Genomic DNA, 12,580 nt, shown 5'->3' on the forward strand with positions numbered 1-12,580 from the left:
ACTAATAAAAGTAATAATCTCCAGAGATCTAAGAATAAACCATCAGTACACTGTAACAGGAATGACAGAACAACACTGGGACTATCTAAGGATAAGTATCAACTGCTACTGAAATACAGCACTCACCACAAACAGTGTTACTACAGTTCAAATAAGTTTAATAAGCTAAAAACACATTCCTTGAAGCAAAGCAAAAACAATGTATTTCATATAGATCCTCTTATAAACACTTATTATAACACCGAATACAACTCAGAAGTGTTTGACAAAGTATTACATTTATATACACTAATTAAAATAAGAAATGTGTTCTTAGAGGAATTAATGTAGAACAGAAAGAAAAATAAAAATGCTTATGTTGAGACTTCAGAATTATAGGCAATATTTAAATTCACTTAATGTTGATAATATTCTAATAAATAAGTGATGTTAAACATTAGCATACTATTCCACAAAAGTACTTAATAAACGGGCCATAAAGAAATTATGCCAGCTGCTAAAATTTGAGTATTATGTAATAGGAAAGCAAACTCTCATGCACAGGACCAAAGGACATGCAGTTCATCTGTGTCTGTTTATTCTACTTATTTCTCAAAAAAAAAAAAGAAAAATAAATGGCAGTTTAAATTGCCATGAACTTTCTACAGTAATAACTTACCTTATCTTGATGATTTCCTTAAAGAACTTTTGTTATTAAAGGAAATATTTAGAAGACTTTCAGTGGCCTATTTATTGCTACAATACTGTCAGTCCAACACTCAGACACCATAGACAACATCTCAGAGAGCAAGTCGTTTAATGTTCAAAAGAGCAAGCTCGTCCACTTTATCAAGGAACAGTGTGGTAGTTCACTGTGGTGGTTTCATAAGTGTGGTAGTTTCAGTGCAATTGGCCCCATAAGCTCATTGGAGACACTATTAGTAGGTTTGGCCTTGATGAAAAATATATGTGGCCTTTTTGGAGGAAGTATATTAAAGTGTGGAAGGGCTTTGAGGTCTCCTATGCTCAAGCTACACCCAGCGAGACAGTGTACTTCCTGTTGCCTGCAGAGCTGTAGAATTTTCAGTTCCTTTTCCAGCATCATGTCTGCCTGCAAGCCACCAGGTCCTACCATGATGACAATGGACTGAACCTCTGAACTGTAAAACACCCAATTAAATGTTTTCCTTTGGTCATGGTGTCTCTTCACAGCAATAGAAACTAAGACAATAAGCTCAGAGAATGATTTGTTATACCTAGAGAAGTTAAAACCAAGGAATATTATAATGATAAAGATTCACAACCCCAAATTGGATTTCTAAATAAGGATTTAGTACTAAATACAGACTTGAGGTCTAGAAACCTGCCTATTTTATTTGGGAGGTTGGGTTTTGAGAAGGACTTCATTCCATTGCCAAGGCTAACTTGGAACTCACTATTGTAGGGTTAAAAGGACCAGCCAAGGAAAACCAACCAATAATTGAGCACCCTAACTCTGAACCCAGAGTCAGTGAAAGAAACATCCTATTCCTGAACCCAGAACCAAAGAAACACTCCCTGACTATGAAACCAGTGTCAAAGAAACATATTTTGTCACAGAATCAGAGCCAGTAAAGAAATATGTCCTGGCACCAAGATTAGTGTCAAAAAGCTAAAAAGGCAGAGCCATCTCTGGCCCTGACCAACTAAACTAAGCAATCCCTGAGCAGAAAAACTTCTCCCTGAGAAAGCTCTGCCCCTAAGAAGCCCTATATAAGCCCTTCTGTCTGTTCAGTCGGGGGAACTGTTTTTCACCACCCTGGCAGAGGCAGCCACTCTCCTGGATTCCTCCTTCCCAAATCATTTTTTAAAAGCCTTGATGTCACTTAGGGAACTGAACAGAAAAACCTTGCTGAGACATTCCCTTAGGGGACTGGGGGCCTGAGCAAGGGAGAGCAGAAACAAATGGAACAGGAGATTCTACACTTCTGTAGTAGTTTCCCCTTAGTAGAATGTAGCAGAAGAAGTTATAGCTTAGGCCACAGAAAAAGAAGCTGATAGTTCTGCTAGGACTTTCCCTTAGCAGAACAGAGCAGAGCTCAGCTATAACAGTTCTCTAGGAGAGAAGCAGGATTGCTATATCCTGCAGAGAAACCATCCCCCAACGGCACCCCAACTTCAGGGAGTCTGACTTTCCAACAAGTCAGGGCACTTTTCCCTTCAGGGCTGAGCTGTCCTATTGTGGCTCTAAGTATAGACTGGTTTCCTGATAAGTCAGAATATTTTTTCAAATCCAGAGTTGAAACACTCACATTCACCTACAACTATGCAATATAGGCTAGTCTTGATCCTCCTGCCTCAGATGTCTGAATTTCACAGAACTGATGTTTGTAAAATTCTGTTATTTTTTTGAGAAAGGAAGATATACATATAGATATACATATAGAAATTAAAAACATCAAATAGGGTTCACATAAATATATTAGGTGGTTTAAATCACAAGAAATTGAGTAATGTCATAAAAGATTGTTTCCAACTAAGCAGTAATTCAACATAGATAAAATCTGTCTTCTTTGAAGCAAAATTGATAGTTTGTTAAATAGATTTAAGGAAAAGCACGTCAAAAGAAATGTTATGCAAAATAAACACTTTAAAAAATTATGTCTTTTAAGATCAAGTGTATATGTTTGGGTTTGTGCAACACTGCAGTTGTCTGCAGCAGGCCCAAAGAAGACAGCAGATCCTCTGGAACTAAAGTTACAGGGAGCAGTGACGCTCAGAGTGTGGATGCAGGGAATAGCCCTTAGATCCTCTGTAAGCATAGTATGTGTTCTTAAACACTGAGCTGTACTTCCAGCCCCCAAACAAACACTTTCATTTTATTTCACACAAACCAATTGATTCATTTCAGGGAGACATATATATATATAAATATATATAATTAACTGATGGTATACAAAAACTAAAAAGAACAAATATAAATCTTACCATTTCATCTGATAGACCATGGCGATCAATCTGGTACAGTGATGCTACATGAACACTAATCCACCAACTAAAGCCTAATGGATCCTTAGCCTGGGTTAGAGAAGCAGGTCTTCTTTGGTCACTTGATTTTTCAAAAAATGTTTTAAGAAGTTTATTCAGCCAATTCCAAAATGACTGAAGGAATAAAAAGAACATAATTCAGTTAAATTAAGACACTATTTTTAGTGACCTCTGAATTAAAGTTTTTCTTGTTCATAATGAAATATACACACATAATAGAGCATCAATTATGAACCTTAATGTGTCTTATATTTTAAAGGTGTCTTTTGTCAACACCCTACAAAATGTTCTGAAAATCTATCTTGCAAATATACCATCTGGTAATCCGCACAGGGAATGATTAATAACACTTTAGAGAACCACAGATAAGCCTCCCACCCCAGACCTCCAACACTCCCTCAGAGCACATCCAGTCTAGCCCTAAATGCCCACTATTCCTCACCACCATACCTGGACCTCCCAACTCAGATAAAAGCCTTACTTTTCTAGAGGCTACACCAGCACTCAGGACCCCAGACAAGACACCCTCAACCCATGCCTGCAGACTGCCAACTCTTGTTTGGAGCCCCTCAAGTTACTGTCCTCATCACCATAAACCATCCCTCAACTCACACTGACGTCCCCTGCTTTACCAGTGGTCACGAGGGCACTCAGAACCGTCAAAGGTAAGCTTCCAGCCCACAGTTTGCCATCACTTCCTCAGTGCCTGCACAACCTATCCCTAAAAAGCAATCCTTCTCCTCATCACCATATCCTAACCCACAAATCCTGAAGAAACACCTACTCCACCTGAGGCCAACAAAATCCCTGATCACTCTGGTTACAAGGCCAAAGGAAACAGAAATCAAAATTTAAAAAAAATAAAAAAAAACCTACAGCGAAGACAAACTTAGCACCTAAACCTATAATTACCCCAAACACAGATGCCTAGACACCAGCACAAAAATACAATTAACAACAGCAAGAATAACACAGCTGAAGTACAAGAAAACGGTCTTTTTTTTTTTTTAAAGATTTATTTATTAAGCATACAATGTACTGCTGGCAAGGAAAGCACCAGGTCTCATTACATTACAGATGGTTGTGAGCCACCATGTGGTTGCTGGGAATTGAACTCGGGACCTCTGGAAGAGCAGCTAGTGCCCTTACCCTCTGAGCCATCTCTCCAGCCCCCAAGAAAACGGTCTTAAAGCCATCTTTCTAAGGATATAACAGAGGTCCTAAAACAGGAAGGGAATAAATTCCTTAAAGAAAGGGAGGAAACAACAAACAAAAAATGGAGGAAATTAACAAATTCCTTTTAAAAAGAAAAGAAAAGGAAACAATTAAAGGAAGTGAATAAAACTGTTCAAGACAATAGAATAGAATGAAAATGGAATAGAAGCAACAAAGAAAACTGAAATAGAGAATACAGGAGATGGAAAAATCCAGGTAACAGGACAGGAAGCATCACCAACAGAATACAAGCGATGAAAGAATCTCAGGTGCTGAAGACACAACAGAAGAAATGGGATAAATGAGATCAAAGAAAATGTTAAATATACAAAATTCCTGATATAAAACTTCCAAGAAATCTGGGATACTATGAAAAGACCAAATCTAAGACTAATGGGAATAAAATAGGAATAGAAGGAGAAGAATCTCAGCTCAAAGAACAGAAATATATTTTTAAAAAAGTCAAATAAGAAATTTTTTCTAACATAAAGGACATGCCTATAAAGATACAGGAAGCTTACAGAATATCAAAAACGATTAGATCAGAAAAGAAAGTCCCAGAGAAATAAAATAATAAAAACACTAAACATACAAAACAAGGAACAAATATTAAAAGCTTCAAGGGAAAAGGACCAAGTAACATACAAAGGCAGACCTATTAAAATTATATCCAACGTTTCAACAGCAACTCTAAAAGCCAGAAGGTCCTGGACTTATGTCCTGCCGACTTTAAGAGACCACTTGCCAGCTCAGGCTAATATACTCAGCAAATGTTCAGTCACCATAGTTGAAGAAAAGAAGATATTCCATGATAAAGTCAAATTTAAATAATATCTATTCACAAATCCAGGCCTACAGAACATACTAAAAGAAAAACTCCAACACAAGGATGTTAACTATATCCATGAAAATGAAAGGTCTGAACTTTCCCCATTTTGAAGCTGGGCCTCAGTTTCCTGTAAGGACAATGAGAGAGATAACATGTACAAGACCTGAGCCAGCCCCCATAGTACCTCAAGGCAAGGACCAAATAGGGTCAGGTCCTGAGACTTGGCCAAACATGCCCAATGATGGAAGAATTACAGTCCTAGTCAGGCCCTGCTAGTCTTAGGTAATCAGGCAGGTACTAATGTAACTTCTACTTGTTTACCCAATCATAGATAGGATGACCTAACTGTCCCTGAAACTCCCCCTAGCTGTGCTTAAAAGGAGCCTGTATGCTCTTCTCATCATCACCATTTTGCCTTTGTATCAGATATGCTGTCCAAGCATGCTGGAATCTTTACTCTCAAGATAATAAACGCTGATTGTACACGTATGGTAGTCTTTTGTGAGACTTCTCGTGAACTGTAACAAAACACAGGAACTACTCTTAAACCAGGAAAACCGAAAGGGACATGCACACTATCACTAGAACCTACAAGAACAAGAACAACAACAACAAAGTAACAGGAACTAGCATTCACTGGTCATTGATATCTCTAATTTCAATAGACTCAATTCCCCCAACGCCCCCTCAAAACACGATTAACAGAATGGATGTGAAAACAGGATCCATCCTTATGCTGCATACAAGAAATACACCCCAGCATCAAAGAAAGACATTACCTCAGAGTAAACAGTCAGAAAAAGATTTCCAACCAAATGAACCTAAGAAACATGTTGGTGCAGCCATTTTAGGATCTAACAAATTAAATTTCAACCCAAAAATTAATCAAAGGTGACAGGGAAGGGAACTTCCTATTCATTGAAAGTAAGAACCACCAAGATGATCTTTCAGTTCTAAACATCCATACCCCAAGTACAATGGCACACACATTTGTAAAGGAAACCCTAGTACAGCTTAAATGACACATCGAAACCCACACATTGATAGTGAGAGACTTCAATATCCAACACTCTCACCAATGGACAGGACATCCAGAAAAAAACAAACAGAGAAATACTGGACTTAACAGATGTTATTAGTCAAATGGTCCTAACAGATATCTACAGAAAAACAGATGTTATGAATCAAATGAACCTAACAGATATCTACAGAACATTTCACCAACACAAAAGAATACACCTTCGTCTAAACAGATACAAGAAAATTGAAATAACTCTTTGCATCCTATCAGAACACCACAGATTAAAACTGATTTCAACAACAGAAACAACAACTCACGGAAACTGCACAACAACAAACTCACGGAAACTGCACAACTGTCTACTTAATGAATGCTGAGCCAAGGCAGAAAAAAAGAAAAATAAAAACTTCTTAGAATTCAATAAAAATGAATTCACAACACACCCAAACTTATGGAACTCGGTGAAAGTGGTGCTAGGAGGAAATTGCAAAGCATTGAGTGTCTACCTAAGGAAGCTGGGGAGGTCTCATGCTAGCAAACTAACAGCACACTGAGAGCACTAGGACAAAAAGAAACCAAAGCACCCAAAAGGAGACGATGCCAGGAAATAACCAAATTGAGAGCAGAAATCAATAAAATAGAAACAAAGAGAACACAAAGAATCAATGAAACAAAGACCTGATTCTTGAAGAAAATCAACAAGATAGACAAGCCTTTATCCAACCTAAGTAAGACAGAGAGAGATATTCAAACTAACAAAATCATAAACTAAAAGTGGAACATACCAACTGACACCAAGGAATCAAAATAATCATGAGGTCAAACTTCTAAAACCTGTACTACACAAAATTTGAAAATCTAAAAGGAGTGGAGAATTTTCTTGGTAGATAAAATTACCAAAGTTAAATCACAATCAAATAAACAATTTAAATAGATCTTTAACTCTCAAGGAAATAGAATCAGTCATTAAAAGTTTCGCAACTACAAAAAAACACCAGGGCCAGACAGTTTTAATACAGAATTCTAACAGACTTTGAAAGATGAGTTAACACCAATACTCTTCATACTATTCCATAAAACTGCCAAATTCATTTTATGAGACCACAGTCACCCTGATACACAAACCATAGAAAGATTCAATCTTCCAGATTGTCTAGATCATATATAACATTACTACTTTCTTCTTTGTAACTGATAAGTACTATGTGGAGATATTTACAAAACTACCATCATATTCTAGTTTTCTAAGCTCAAAATAATGGCAACATATCTAAATACTCCAGAGACTGGAGTAGAAAGAAGAAACGTTGGAGACCATCACAGGCATCCACACTGAGATATTGTCTCAGGCATCACAAATCAAACCAACACTAAAATGTAATTGCTGTCCTTCATCTCACTTTTGTTCACTATGCTGAGCAGCCAATGAAGAATCTTGTTTGAAGCATAAACACTCACACAAGTTTTCTGATGTTTCCTGATATACATTTATCACAAAAGAATCCCTTCTCCCTACTTATTTGTATCAGCATGAGTGTTGTATAGAACACAACCCTTTTCAACTATGTCTTACATGAATCAATTATCACCGGTTCAATATATGGAAGATTTTCATTTGGGCTCTTGTGTTCTTCAAACATATCAACCCTTTCCTTTTGGAGGAAACAATTTCTGGCTTAAGATGTTTTGGGTTCATTTTCATTTTTTATGGACCAATGGAAAGTCAGCTAATTGTCCAAGGAGTCTTGTTGGTGTTCACTAGAAATTTGTCATTTTTGAGAGCTATCTGTACCATTTTCCTTAGGACTGACTACTAGGTCCACCTAGAGAAAAAGATAGGAAAATATATGTACACAAACATACATCCATACCTAGCTCTATTCTAATTCACCCATGGCTTATGCTACCTTCCCCTCTTTTCATTGTGATAAACCTAGATCATATTATCTATAATATATTGACGATTTTTTGAGTTTCAGACTAAAAACAGGTCTGAAACTACCAACATGTAAATAATAATATTTAAAAAGGCAGTTCACACCTATAATTCCACCAAGAATGCTGAGACAATTAGAGTACAATTTCCAAGATAGCATGAGCTAAATAGTGAAACACTATTATTTATATTCTTTATAAGTTTGTGTTTAACCTTAAAAGAACACAAATTGGTATATTCTAATGCTACCTATATTAGTTTTTCTAACCTCTATACTGTTTTTATGCATTTGAAATATAGATGGATTCAATTAATTCTTTTTATATTCTATTCAGTGCATTTTCTAAACACTGATTATTTTTGAGCATAGGAAACATTAACCTGTTTCTAAAAATGAAAAGCCACACTGAAATTGGTTTGAGGCAGAATAGGAAGACACAAAAAAATTAAGGGGACTGTATGAAAAAAAGACCTTTACTCCAGAGTGTGCTTGAGGACTGCTGTCAGCTTCCGTAAAGCTGAATCCACAGCACAACAGAGACTGTGACAGCATGCATAAGACCTGCACACTCACCCCTAGCCAAGAAATTGTTTGCCATAGATAGCTGTTAGGAGAGAAAAGTCAGATTTTTAAATGGGGTGACACTGTATATATCAACCACACTCAAAAGCAGGCACCAGGCTCAGAGTAGTAAGTTAACATAAACTGAAATCTATGTAGGTGCTGCTCTGTGGATGTCTGTTTATAACTATAACCCCTGGTTTCCAAAAGAAGGAACTTTAGATGAAAAGTATGGTACAGTGTCTGAAAGAATATTGGAAAGGTATATAAACAAGGGGAATAGTGGTGTGGCAGAATTGTCTGTATTATGTCAATCATGTTTTAAATAAATGCTGATTGGCCAGGCAGGAAGTATAGGTGGGTCAACCAGACAGAAAGTAGAGGAGGGGCGATGAGAACAGGAGTATTCTGGGAAGCAGGAAGCTCCCTCTGCAGTTCTGCCCAGACCACCGGAGAGGTAAGATGTAAGTTGCCCTGCTGAGAAAGGTACTGAGCCATGTGGCTAACATAGATAAAAATAATGGGCTAACATAAGTTATAAGAGCTAATAAGTAGCCCGAGCTAATGGACCAATCAGTTTACAATCCAATGGAGTCCTCTGAGTGATTTTCTTTGGGGTTTCCCGGCTGTGGGGTACCGGGCGGGACAGAAACCCCAACAAGCTGGCCCTTCATGTTACAGAAAAGATCCCCATCCAATTTTAGGTCACTATTTGGACTACTATAAAAAAAAATACTTCAGGATTAGTCATAAAAAGAGATGCAAATCAAACCTTAAAACTGGTAACAGAGGAGAAAAAAGGAAAAGTATTCCTCATTCAGGCAAAATCAAATGTAAACACAGTACCACCAACAACTATACCAGTTATGGTTCCCTCCACTCTCTTACTGGAGCCTCCTTTAAATATGTAATCTCCATTGCCCGAAGATGATCCTGAACCATGGGGTGAGGAATTATCTTGCTTCTCTTCACTTTGTGATGAGGATTTGGGAGAGCCTAAGGAAATGCCAAAGTTTACTATCTAGGCAAACTAAGGCAGAGTAGGTTTGAGAAGGAGATTACCAATTCCTCCCTGGTCTCATGAGTTGTTTGTGTTTGGTATCTCTAATGCAATTTGAACAAAATGCTCATCAGAGATTAGGCATAAATATAATAAAATATTTTTTATAATGCTTGTTCTTCCTTTGGGACTACTGTTTCATATTTGTTGTGAATATCTTTTTGGTTGGAGTAATAATGCACAACAGTTGTCATGCAATTGCTAAAATGATCCTCAGCCCTTCCCGGTTTCTACAACGGCAAATGTAGTTTGTAAATAAGCCCATACAAAATCTCAACAACTAGAACCAAGGGGCAATCCTGGAAATGACACATCTGAAATGCTGACAGGGATTGGTAGATATATGGGCATCAACAGACCATCAGTTGCTTAATGCTCCTGTAGCCCTCCTACATGAAAACTGATAGGGGATCTGATTTCAGGTCTAGCTTATATAAGAATTACACAAGGTCCCTCTAAGCCTTATATGGATTTGAAAGGGAGACTTGATGCTATTGAAAAGCAAGTAAACAGGGAACAAATTCAAGTTATTAAAACAGTTTTTATAACGTCAATGAAGATTGCCAAGGAATAATAAGAGAAACACGTTTCAGACTTTCTGAATTTATGTAGAAACGAGGGACCTACAAACAGCAACGTTGGCTGTTTTAGAAACCTATGTGGTTCAAAGACAGATGTCTGAAAAATGTTTCAATTGTGGCAGACCTGGTCACTTAAATAAACAATGTAAACTGTCCTTATAACAAATGAATGTTCAGAATCAAAGAGCTCTTTGATTTTTAGCAAGAAAACATTGGGCTAAGGAATGCCCAATCTAAATGTGATAAAGGTGCCAATACATTACCTAGAAACAATAATAATACAAGTCAACGTAGGGAAATAGATTGAGGATTCCTCCTCGGGGCCCATAAAATTAGAGGGTTTAAGCAAAAAAAAAAAAAAATACCATTTGTGCCAGCTGCAGAATGTAGTCAATCTATTCATTCATTACAAGCTACTATTTAAGAAGTGCTGCTATTGATATTGATTGCCCTAAAAATACTGCCATCTCTCCCTCTTCAATTTTCTTTTGTGGACAATGTTCTGTCTGGAATAATCGGATTTTTATTGGGTTGTAGCTTACCCATGAAGAGTCATAGTTCATACAAGAATCATTGATGAAGATTATATAGAACAAGTGGTCATGATCAAATTGCCCACTGATTGGCAATTTAAAGAAAACACTGCACAATTATTATTATTGCTTCATGTAGCCCCATCATGGAAAAATGCACTTCACGAGGGGCGGACTCAGTAGTACAGAAATCAACTGTAGCTTTAAGTACTTTATTGAAGGAAAATGATAAAACCATATCGGATTTAAAAATAAAAGAAAAAAACTTTTACAAGATTAATTCATTCTGGAGCTGATGTCTCTCTACTATAACCATAGAAGAATAGCCCTCCCAATGGCCTGTTATGGAGGTGAATTCAACCCTAATAGGGTTGAGAACTATGAGCTCTAAGGAGATTAAACAAAGTGCTACAAAATTATAATACATAGGTCCAGAAGGCATAATGTCAGTCTTACAGCCTATGTTACTTATGTTCCAATTAATCTTTGGAGAAATGACTTTCTACAACACCTAATAAAGAGATCTATATTCCCACTTTTAATGCTACCTATTTTTCAAGAGCACTCAGAATTCTCCCCACACAACTCCATTCCTGAACTGTGTTCTGATAGAAAGGAACATACAGGCAATGAGGGTAACCATGAAAAAAAAAAAACCTTCAAATTATAGGCACAAATAATGAGAAGTATCCCAAATCAATGGCACAGACCAGTTCATCAGCAAAGAGAAATTTTCCAAACTAAGGAAAGACACACCTATACCAGACATATTTTTCCTTTAGGCTGTTGTGAATGAGAGTGTATCCATAGTCTCTTTCTCTGATTTTGTTGTTGGTATACTCTATTTTTTATGCTGTATCCTAACACTGCTGAATTTATTTATCTTTTCTAGAAGTTTTCTGATAGAAATTTGAGTCTGTTACATATATATATTATATATATATTAGTATTTATGTATATATATAAACACCATATCATCTATAAATAGGGGTAGTTTTGACTCCACAAGGGGAGTGCTCCTGCCAGGAGAGAAAACAAACATTGAAACACTACACTACAATGGAAGGTCAGATTTCCCCTTGGCCATTTTGGGCTTCTGATGTTCTTAAGCCAATAGGCTAAGAAGGGAGTAATAGTGTTATGAAGGTTGATTGATCCAGATTACCAAGGCAAAATTGGATTGCTTTTTCACAATGGAGGTAAGAAAGATTATTTTGGAGAGCAGGAGATCGTTACGGCATCTCTTGATGTTACTATGTCATGTGAATGTGACTAAAGTCAACAGGAAGCTACAATAACCTAATCTAGGCAGAATGACAAAGGTAATAGATTCCTCAGGAAAAAAGTATGAGTCACTCCTCCAGAGTAGGAATCTGCTGAGGTTCTTGCTGAAGATGGAGGAAATATAGACTGTAATCAAGGAAGGTAGTTAAAAGTATCAGTTAAGTTCAAATTGCAGAAATGAGGATCAGAACTGACATGTGTCTGTCATATTGTTAAGATGTGTTTGTGCAGATTTGTATTTTTTCCTTGATTTCTTTATCATGTAAGGGAACATCAATTGAGAGAACATCAGTATTTATCAACTTCAAGTTTTAAGGAACTAAAAGAATGTCCCTCAAGGCACACTGGCACTGATTCTAAAATATATAATGTGTTTGATGTTCTGCATGGTTAGTTATATCATCTTAGGATAATTGTGCCATAAGGAGATATGACTGTGTGTCAAGCTGACAAGAGGTATGGTGCGGGAGAATTGTCTGTATTCTGTCAATCATGTATTTTAATAAAATGCTGATTGGCCAGGCAGGAAGTATAGGCAGGTCAACCAGACAGG

The 12,580-nt window shown here is 37.0% G+C and overlaps 1 protein-coding gene across 1 annotated transcript in view; it reads right to left on the minus strand.

The window, feature by feature from the left end:
• Mms22l (MMS22 like, DNA repair protein) overlaps window positions 1-12,580 on the minus strand; it is a 113,625-nt gene that overhangs the window by 85,267 nt on the left and 15,778 nt on the right. Inside the window, exon 10 of the mRNA XM_048419858.3 lies at window positions 2,947-3,120. Within this exon, the coding sequence (XP_048275815.3) occupies window positions 2,947-3,120 (174 nt within the window). The remainder of the gene's footprint in view (window positions 1-2,946; window positions 3,121-12,580) is intronic.

This window comes from Myodes glareolus, chromosome 16 (genome assembly GCF_982192425.1).
Source record: "Myodes glareolus chromosome 16, mMyoGla1.1, whole genome shotgun sequence".
NCBI lineage: Eukaryota > Metazoa > Chordata > Mammalia > Rodentia > Cricetidae > Myodes > Myodes glareolus.